A 10,726-nucleotide genomic window follows, 5' to 3' on the forward strand; every position below is an offset into this window, starting at 1 on the left:
TCTTTGAAAGATATAAATGATAGCAATGAATGGTTAATAGGAAGAATGAAAGATGAGGATTCTCATGAAGGTGCACAAGATGATTGTGTATTTGATGATAATAATTTGACATGAGGTGATATTGCTAGAGCTATTGGAGCTGAGGAGGCCAGATTTGATACTAGAACTAGAGCTAGAGCTAGAGCAAGCTCAAACATAATACCACCAATGAGGGGGATAGCTTAAAGTTCTACAACTTTGCCTTCTCATTCACTAATAGATGAAGATGAAGATGGAGACATGGTTGATTCAGTAGATGAAGAAGATGGAGAAGGCTATAAATGTGATGATGAAAATGATGATGATGATGATTTTGTTGATTTAGAGGACGAGTGATGATTGTTTGTTGTGGACAAATTTGTTACTTAAGTGTTTTTTTTAATGATGTTTTTGAATTATGAACAAATTTCATGTTTTGGCTTGGAAACTTTGGATTTGGATATGTATTAAGCTATTAGCAATATGGATTTGGATTTGTTTTTATGCTTGGAGTTCTTTATTTTTATGTTTTTGTTGATTAAATTGAAGTTTTGGATTATATTTGATGATTTATGTATTTATGACAAATAAATAATTGTTAAATTTGATTATATTATATAAAAATATATATGTAAATTAGGATGCGCCTCACTTCACTAAAGTCTGCGCTTTAGGTACGTGTTGCGCCTCAAGCTCCAGGACTACTTTGCGCCTTGGTGCGCCTTGAACCTTTTAAAACTATGGTTTCACTTACACCTTTAAGAGGCGAAAAAACTCCTCACCTTATAAAACGCACTACCACCACTTTGGTTTTCCTACTCATTTCATCAAAATGACCTAGAAAATGGGAGGAAGATATAGGGATTCATAGATCCCTACCACATGTCAAGCCAATAGGAGCAACACACTACAACCACACGCCATCCGCCACAATGCAATTAAGGTCGACCATGTTGCAGCACAATGAATATGGCTAGACTATTATCATCATCACATCACAACATGGGACGTCCTTACACAAGAGTCGATCACTACTTGTAAGATACATCTCTTGCTTGAAGAACAATCCCAGCATTAACTACATAATGGATGCAACCTCCCCAATAACTACTACATAATGATTGATTCATCAAAATAACACCATAACCATGTCATAACAGCATTACATAACCGACATCCTCTTCATCACATTCCCATAACCAGTCCACCAAAAGGCCGAAGAGGGGCTGGCCTAAACAACCCTATCCCTTTTTCATCCTTTTGTCTCTTTGATCCATAGCAGGAACATGACGCCTAGGTTGATCACATCCGAAGAAGAGTGTTTCTCGATCAATTCAAAATCTAGAGAAGAAAGAAGGGACGGAGTGAGATCTTCTTAATTAGATGACTCTAGTGTATCTCTATCCAATTAAACTAGTCGCCATGGCAATTCAATGTAGCTTTACCTAAAAGACCTTTCTAGTTATTCCGTTACAAATTGAAGCTATTTTCAAAATTTAAAAACTTTCCCATATTGAATAAAACCTTACTTTTTTATATTGGGTTTTTCAAGGAAATATTTCACTGAAAGTTTACGGCTACACCAATGAACCGATCAAATAAATGGTTAAGAGGCAATTCATTGGAAGTAGGGGTACTACCAGTTCACTACCTATCTGCAGTGATGAAGCCAAGTGATCAGTAGTTGCAAAGAATTCAAACAACCATCTGAAAAAGGTCATAGTGGTTAATGGGTATCCGGCCTCCTTCCATAGAAGGCTAAGGGCAAAGGATTGGGAAAGGTCACCAGCAACTGCAGTGCCCACTACAAAGCCACGTTGCTTCCATACTCCTTCAAATGGTATTCAGAATCCCCCATATCCCACTCCCTTGTCACCCATAACACATGGGCACAAAGAAGTGTTTTGATTACAATTAGAATGAGAAAATGAATCAAAAACTCATTTTCATAAAAACCAAGTCTCACTCTAGTAAGAATTTTAATTCCTTTCTTATATATGCAATTATGAGTCATCTTCATTTCCATACCTCTCCTATTCCTCTTTCCTCGTACTGGACACGCCTTTAGGCCGGATTTGATAAGTGGGGAATGAAGAGTGAGAGTGGACATACCATTCCTGTTCTCATCTATTTTCATGTCTGGATAACTAAAATAATAGGAATAGAATAAAAAAAATGATTCAAATAGAAATAAAATCTTTTTTATAAGTAGGATTTCAATTCATAGAGATATTATGATTCCCTTGTTGCAAGTTGTTTTTGAAAAAGCTTTTTAGAAAATAAAAAACCAAAAACTTGGTTGAATAAGTTATTCTAAAAAATAATTTTTCTATAAAAAAAATTATAAATTGAATTGGGTGGTGGTCCGGCTTATTGGGTTAAATCAATATGTTCTAATTTATATAATATAAAATAAATTTAATTCAAGTCTTTTTAAAATTAAAAATAATTTTTTTAATTATAAAAAAAATTAAAAATAAATAGTTTATGATTAAATATAAATAGTAGTATTATAAAAAAAATCATAAATTATATTTTTTATAAATATTATAAATATATGGATATTAACATTCTCATAATAGTTGATTTATTATGTCAAAGAAATAAATAATAATAATAATTTAAAATTATTTGTTTAATAAATAAATTTATAAAAATTTAAAAAATCAGAAAAATATAAATAATTCAAAGAAAATATTTGAAATTTTTTGTATTGGTATTAGGATGGAGAGAAGATGAAAGAAGAAAGTCATCTTGTTTATATTCAAACTTGTACATATTCTCTAAAACCAATTCTTTATTTCACTTTATATTTAAAATTTGTTTATGGAGAAGAACAATTAAGTATCGTTATATACATATAAATTTTTAAATTACATATTGAAAGAAACTTTTATTATTTAACAAAAAAACACTCTCAAAGATGTCTTTCTTTTAAATAAAAATAAAAAAGCTTTTTAAACTATTTAATTTTAGATTTTTTTAAATGAAATAAAAAATTATTTTAAAGATATTATTGTTAATTTATTTCTTTTTTCATTCCCATTCTCATTATTACCTAATATTGAAACAAAAATAAATAATCATAATAATCTTACATGCCTAGTGCACCCAAACACAAGAATTAGAATCATCAAATTTATTCATATTGAAAGAGAAATAGGAATAAAAGCAAAATAATCATTCGTACTCCTTGTTCCCTTGTATCAAAACATAGGCTTATGTAATATCTCATCATCAATTCATTTTTCAAAAGGTTTTAGTGTTGAGAATAATTGATGATTGATAATTTAATATGCATGAGAGCTTTGTTTATAGGGTTTTGATTTCGAACCTCTTCTTCCTGTTTCTCATAAACAACTATATATTGACTTGATTTACATTGTTGGATCAGTTTCCAATAATTTAATCATGGACTAACTTTCATACATTCATACTAGACAAACCATCATCTCATGAACTAAAACAGAGAGTGAGAGAAGATACATTACATGCCCACCACCACCCAAACAAGTATTTATTATCAAATTAGCATCAAGAGGTGCAAGTAAGGCAAGTAAGGCAAGTAATAAGACAACCATCTACTCATGTGACTGAACCAGGGTGTGAGGAAAGATAGATCACATACCCACCATTCAAACAAGTCATATATAAGCTTGATAAACATTGTTGACTCATTTTCTAAGTTAAATATGGAATAACTGTCAAGAAGCCAGAGTGCCAGTAACAAGACAACCATCTTCTCATACATTTGATCCAAAGAGGAATAAATAGATTACATGTCCACCAGCTGAATAAGTTAGAAGAACATACAACAGTATTTTAGTTCAGATATTAGAATTCGCTATAATCTGATGAGTTTCAAGGAGTAGATAATTACCATTTGTACACACAAATATAATGATTCTAACATCACAAAAATGAAAATTTTGTTCATCTAATACCTTATTAGAGGTGGAATACACTGCTTAACTAACGTGAAATTCTCCGCTTGCATGGACTTCCCTAACCCTCTTGTCGTACTCGTCTTCTTCTTCTATTTCTTCCTCCTCTACGTCTAGATCGTCCTCACCGCCTTTACCCTCTTCTGCTCCCCACCCAAAGCCCCCAATGGACCTAGATGATGGACAACGAATTCTCGCCTCCCCCACAATTTTCATTATCTCCTCAACACTTTGAAGAGAGAAGCTCAAGTTGTCTCTTTGGTAATAGTTGGCTTGAGTAGACTCTGTTAGCTCCCTTGGCAAGTTTTTTAAGAACCAGGGGTGGTTCTTGATTTCTTTAATTGTAATTCTCTGCAACAATGCCAAGTGAACATAGTAAATGAAAATCTCCTTTACCTCAATGGAGCCTAAACTGATGTATCCAAAAGTTTGAAACAAGTAATACATATTACAATCTCAAAATTCAATAAACTCCCATTTTAATATATGCAGGAGTTAAAGTATCATACTAACAAGAGTCTCTGATAAGCAAAATAGTAAAATATGTAGATACAGAAATAGTGTTCACTCAAGGAGTTTGGTAGAATAGCTCATAGTGAAGAATAAGGTGGTGTTTGTTTTTTTGGCTTTTTGCTAAAAGCAATTTAGTTTTAGAATTTAGGTTGTTTGTTTTTCTACTTTTTCATGACTTATTATAAACTTTTTACTAAATAGAAAAAACCAAAATATATAGCTTTTTCTAAATAGAAAAAATAATATATTGATTTTTTTTACTTTTTAATACTTAATAGAAATAAAATACTACAAAAACAAACAACCTAATATCTAACACTATTAAGTATTAATGTTCTATTTAGAATTAAGTAAAAAAACAAACACCACCTAAGAGTACATAAATCTTATTTTGGAGAGCTTCTCAGTAGCAGCATTTGAATCTCAATGTCTATCTGCATTTTGACGAAGTAGGAATACCTATGTTTTTCCTCAAATGCGATATAGGAAGTAAAGTAGATTTTTATTTGATTAATTTTTTTTTTTAACGTCAAAATTATCCGTATTTTTAATAAAAGTATTTTTAAAATACAGTTTCTAGACATCATACTACTTCTATTCTTCTACTACTAAATCCAAAAATCAAACATTATTCTAAACAGACCCCTAGTAGAAAGTTGTTTGGCTTCTCTCTGCTTTGTATTCTCATTAACTTGAGTGTATGCGAAATCTCAGTTTATAGTACAATGCATTGTTGAGAATATCTTTCATCCTAACATTCTAAACATAAAACAAAAGTGGAGAGAATAGAAAGGGAAGATGGAAAGAGAAGACTCATCCAAGCTTGTAGAACCAAAGGAGAGGAGTAATTTAGACAGCCTTATTTGGATAAAATTTTAATGGAACTCCAGAATTAAAAGTGCTTTCTGATGACTGGGAAAGTGAAAATTTATTGGCAATGTCCTAGCTCTACCAGTGAATGCAATAGCTTGAAATGAATTGCTTAAGTAACAAAATGTGATAGGATTAAGAGGCCAGACATGGGCAAATTTCAAACTGTAAGCAGATAGTTCTATCTTGAGACACAGTTATGTTCTTTTCACCGTCAAGGGAATATCCACTCAGGTTTGAATTTTATAGTTTCTGCCATTCTTTTTCATTTGCTGCAACTCATTTTTGGACAGCATACCAAGTAGACATGAACATTGCTTCTCTCATTTATTTATTTTTTTAATTTATATTCCTCATGAAGGACTTCAAGAGATGGTTTATGCAATTACCACCAATTATATCAACGTCATTTTGAGAAACCCAACTCAGATCATATGATTTAAATTGCCAATATCTCAGTCATTAAGGCTTCTACATAATATATAACTAGACTTGTTAGCTCTCTCCACGAAGGAAGATATGAAGAGTGAAAAAGAAGGGAAATCTAAAATTTGGAAAAGAGACCCAAAAAATTGGAGCAACTTCTCATAATTTGGCCAGATTATAGCAATTGATCTGGACAGAGTGCAGCAATCTAAATAATAATAATAATAACTCAAGAATGGTGCATACCCTGGAGGAATTTGCAACAAAAATGCGGGAAAGAAGCTGTTTGCAATCTTGAGATATGTGAACATATTCTGGAATTTTGTATTGAACAGCCATGATTCGCTGCAGAAGAATGATCATAAAAGCAAATAAATGATTACGAAAATAGAGTTTATGGATTATTTTGGAAAAAAAGACGAGATAAAGGACAATTACCCCAATCGTTTTTCTAAAGTTTTTGGGGTCATCCGGGTCTTCAAAAGGGTATGCTCCCACCAGCATAACATAGAGAGTCACTCCACAAGACCATACATCTGCCAACTATACCGAAAAGCTTTTAATGGTTAATAAATTGTTAGAATATAATTTAGACAACACAGTTCATTTTAGCTTCAATTACAATCATTTAACTCTTCAATGGTTTGATCTTATATGTGCTAAGAAACATAAAAATGACACAATACATAAACATGGATGATGCAGGATGGGGCAATGTCCACTGCGCCCAGAATGACGAAGAAATATTTGTTGGAAATTGAGTACTAGATATACAATAGTTCTGGGAACTTATTGGACAGAATCAGGTCGATTGAATAAATGCAAAATATATAATTAAGCTGTAATAAGCTAAATGTACCTAGGAAGCTAGCTTTTACAGTAACTGAAATCCAAAATATGCATGGAGTAAAGATCAATTTAAAATCCCCATTGATGGTGGAATTCTAAAAGAAAAAGAGCAAAGCCTGCTTTCTTTGGTCTCCAAAAGATAAGAACACATACTACGGATGCTTCATGTATTTAAATTTCTGGTTCAGTTTGGAAATGATTAAATATGACCCACTATGAAGATGATCAAGATAACTATGATTTTCTGAAAAATATGATTTTGCTTATCCAAAGATAACTTCTAAGACAGACTGTTCAATCCTTCAAGGCTGGTCAAGAATCCAGGTGCCAAACAAATTTTTGGAATTATATTGCATATGATTTAGGCTGGGTCATCCCAAGTACAAAGTTAGTTCACTTGAAAAAATCCAAAGCCAAGGAGACAAAGCTCAGCTCATCAACAACCACTAAAGAATAAGTGGTCCCAACAAATGTCCTATTGGTCATCAATTTACATGGTTCAAAAACGATGTAATCCCCAAAATATTTCAGATTAACAAAATGATATACTAACATGTGCCTGCCAATCTGCATGTGAGAAGAGTTAAAAGGAAAAATAAAAAAATAGAGGAGCAACACACTATGCATTCAAGCTAATCCTCTCCTCCTGGGGCCATAAAGAAATCCATTTGAGATGACAGGTGCAATATGCACCATCTCCTCCACCAAAAAAGAAGGTGTGCCTAACTCTTGAAAATGACCAAAATCCAAATAACGCCAATAGAGATGCTCTCATGTATTATAAAAATGCATTCTTATTTGTCCCAGTTATCACCTTCCCTCCTCACTTTGTTGTAGTATATTAAACGGTTTCACCGTGCTGATAAGTGTTGTAGTAACTATGATATGTGTACCATTGTGGATTGGATTTTCAGGGTTTATCCAAGCAAAGAAGTAAAATTAGAGAATTACCTTGCCATCATATTCTCGCCTAGAAAGAACTTCAGGTGCTATATATGCTGGCGTTCCTACCGTTGATTTGGGCCTTGAGTGCAGCAGAGATGACTGCAAACAAATAAATGAAAAAGAAAAAACATCAGTATACCATCAAGCCAAAAAAATGAATAACTGATTAAGCCATTTAATTCCTGCACCTTAGAGTAACCAAAATCACAGATTTTCAAGCGTGGTGCAGGGCTTCCATCCAAAAGCGTATTTTCCAGCTTCAAATCTCTATGACAAATTTGCTGCAGAAGCACAATAAAAAGTGGAACAAATTTGTAAATCTAAAGAGGGAGAGACAGAATCTCTGATTGTGATTTTGGGCTTGATATTACCATTGAATGGCAGTAACTGACACCTGAAATCAGCTGCTGGAAGAAATATCTAGCCTGAAACAATAAAATCCCCGTTTGTTTACTGAGAAATTGTAGGAAAAGCAGAGGAGAAATCTTGGAATTTTTTGCTTTATAAGATTCCAAAATTTCATTTCTTTTCCTAGAGTTTCTCAGTAACCAAACAGATCATAAAGGAAAAATAACATATTAGCTACTGTGAAATGATATACATATAGAGGGAATGATTCAGGGTTAGAGAAATCAAAAGAACCTCATCTTCACTGAATCTACCGGCATTGCAGATTCGCTCGAAGAGCTCACCACCAGCAGCGTACTCCATCACAATACCCAAATGAGTGGGAGTCAGAACCACCTGCGAATTCGAAGTCAGAAGCATTCCAAATTTGTTTGCTTTCACAGAAAAAGCTCCTGTAAAGATTTTCCAGGAAAAAGAGCTTCCCCACAAACTCAATGGCATTTTATAGTGAAAGTCAGCTTAGTGGAATCCTTCTTCCTGGGCCAAATTTCCCAGAAATAGAATTTCCCATTGATCAGAATGGCACTTTGTACTGAAGTTGGGTGGAAAATTTCCGCATAGGGAAAATTTTCATTCAATCCAAACGGACAGGAACGGTACTTACCTCCTTGAACCTGATTATATTCGGGTGCCGAAGCGATCTATGATTTATAATCTCTCTGGCCACATTTTCATCTATCTGCAATTAATTAACAGCAATTAGGACTCAAGATTTTAGAGGCAATTACCAATCATTTAAACTCTGTTTGGTTTCCGCGGGAAATCAAACCAACAACTCCAAATCTCTTTAGAGCTCGGGGCTGAATTGCCCACAGCGAAAGATACCAAAAGTTCTCTTAATTTCTATTCATTCATAGGCAACCAAAAGAAGTAATAATAACCGGAACCGGAGAAAGTGCCATTTCACTTCCCGTTTGGTTCTCGAGAAAATGTCGAAAAAGAAATAAAACTACCCGTTTTTTTTTTTTCGATACCCATTCTTTCCCCGCAACTTCCCAGCAAATAATGAAACAAATAAATAAACCAAAAAAGAATTTTTCAATCGGTCCCTGTTTGGTTGCCGAGAAAATGCAGAAAAGAAACAAAAACTGCTTTTTTTTTTTTTTTTCCAATACCCATTTCTGTTCCTACAACTTCCCATATATATCAATCAAACAGCAAATGAAAAAAAAGAAAAAGATTTCCATGATTGATTTTCTGGGAACCAAAGGAGATAACAAAAAGAGAGAGAAAAGAAAAAAAAAATTGCCCAATACCCATTTCGTTTCCCACAACATCCCAGATCAAACATACAAACAAAAACTAGATTTCCAATTTGCTTGGTTTTCTAGGTAGCCAAGAATACCTTGTGGCCACGCTCAATGAATTTCATGGCAACAAGCTCTTTGGTCTCCTTGACCCTCATCAACCTGGCAACACCAAAGTTGCCAGATCCAAGATCCTTCACCATTTCATACTTCTCCATTGTTAACAATCCCACTATCTATTTCCTCTCAAATCCCTTCACTGTATCAGCAAAGAAGTTGTAATCTGAAGAAATATATATAGAAGAAGAAGAGTGAGAAAGTGAAGAGTGAGAATTGAAGAAGAAGACGACGAAGACGAAGACGAAGAGGAGAGAGCACATGGGAACAGTAGCTACGAGAGAAATGGAGATTGAAAAATAATAATAATTATTAAATTTTTTTTCTTTTTTTTATTTTCCTTTTTTCTTTTTGGGATGAACCATGTTGTTGGTTTTGGATCTGTAAAAACGGCGTTGTGAGAGGAGAGGCCTTGACTTTTTGCATGCAAGCATGTGTTTTGCTTTCGTTTGGGCTACGTGACTTTTTTCTTCTTTTTTTTCTTGTCTTTAATTATTGGGAAAATTAAAAATTAAAATTAATAATGGGTTTTGTACTAGGAAAAGGCAATAATTATGGTGGAAATGCTTATATTTGTACTGTGATTAGTCAAACATTAATTACATAGATTTTGACGAAAATTAGTTGATAATTAAAATAAATAATATGACAAGTAATTTCAACAGGAAAGAAGTTCAAAATTGATTCCTCCTATAATCAAAAGTTTTTCCTAATCATTTTTAAATTTCAAATAATCTTCTTTTTTATATTTATTTTTTAAATCTTAAGATATAATTTGGATAATGCATCATGACAATAATTTAATGTCTTTTTGTCATAGATTCTAGGAAGTCTTTTTTACCAAAAAGTGTTTTTTTCTAAATTAATATTTAGTAAATTTTAAGAAAACTTTAAAAAAAAAATCATTAGATGTGTTGATAAATCCCTTATAATTTTTCTAATAATAATTTTAGAAAAAATATTTTTATAAAACACTGTCTATTGTCGATCTTAATTATTATCTCCGTTGTTTCCTAGGACATTTTGTTGACTATGTGGACAATAATTGGAAGAAGGAAAAAGTCCGAAAAAGAGAAAAGAAAAGGAAATTCATTTTTATTGTTTCCATTACTATCTCTCTATTGCATGATTGAAAAAAAAAACGAAAAATAGTCAACATAACATTATCATCTTAAGCTAGCACTTGATGCTACATGCATTACTTAATCATATATAATTATAAACTCAAGTTAAAGCCAAATCATAATTTACAAAAGCAATATTTTTTATTTTTATATTAAGCTTTTTTAAAAAAAATTATCAAATTTTTAATAAAATTATTAAAACAAGTAAACAAAATTTTAATCAATTAGGAGATAACTTTTAGGGCTTGTTTGATAAATGTTTTTT

The 10,726-nt window shown here is 32.4% G+C and overlaps 1 protein-coding gene across 1 annotated transcript; it reads right to left on the minus strand.

Moving 5' to 3' along the window:
- Positions 1–3,736: 3,736 nt before the first annotated feature.
- LOC100249013 (serine/threonine-protein kinase SRK2A) lies at positions 3,737–9,746 on the minus strand. The gene is made up of 9 exons (XM_002267886.3): positions 9,319–9,746; positions 8,578–8,652; positions 8,208–8,309; positions 7,937–7,990; positions 7,754–7,846; positions 7,572–7,664; positions 6,210–6,314; positions 6,018–6,116; positions 3,737–4,313 (listed from the first exon to the last, which is right to left on the minus strand). The coding sequence occupies exons 1-9, from the start codon at positions 9,436–9,438 to the stop codon at positions 3,987–3,989; spliced, it is 1,068 nt and encodes a 355-aa protein (XP_002267922.1). The 5' UTR covers positions 9,439–9,746; the 3' UTR covers positions 3,737–3,986.
- Between the last annotated feature and the right edge of the window lie 980 nt (positions 9,747–10,726).

Source organism: Vitis vinifera, chromosome 7 (genome assembly GCF_030704535.1).
Source record: "Vitis vinifera cultivar Pinot Noir 40024 chromosome 7, ASM3070453v1".
In the NCBI taxonomy this organism is placed as follows: domain Eukaryota; kingdom Viridiplantae; phylum Streptophyta; class Magnoliopsida; order Vitales; family Vitaceae; genus Vitis; species Vitis vinifera.

Excerpts from the sequence above, each read along its gene's own strand:
- LOC100249013 (XM_002267886.3), bottom strand. The coding sequence starts at position 9,438 with ATGGAGAAGTATGAAATGGTGAAGGATCTTGGATCTGGCAACTTTGGT. Across the intron at positions 7,991-8,207 it reads GTAGATTCAGTGAAGATGAG|GCTAGATATTTCTTCCAGCA; the intron begins GTTCTTTTGATT and ends TTATTGTTTCAG. Across the intron at positions 7,847-7,936 it reads TCAGTTACTGCCATTCAATG|CAAATTTGTCATAGAGATTT; the intron begins GTAATATCAAGC and ends GTGCTTCTGCAG.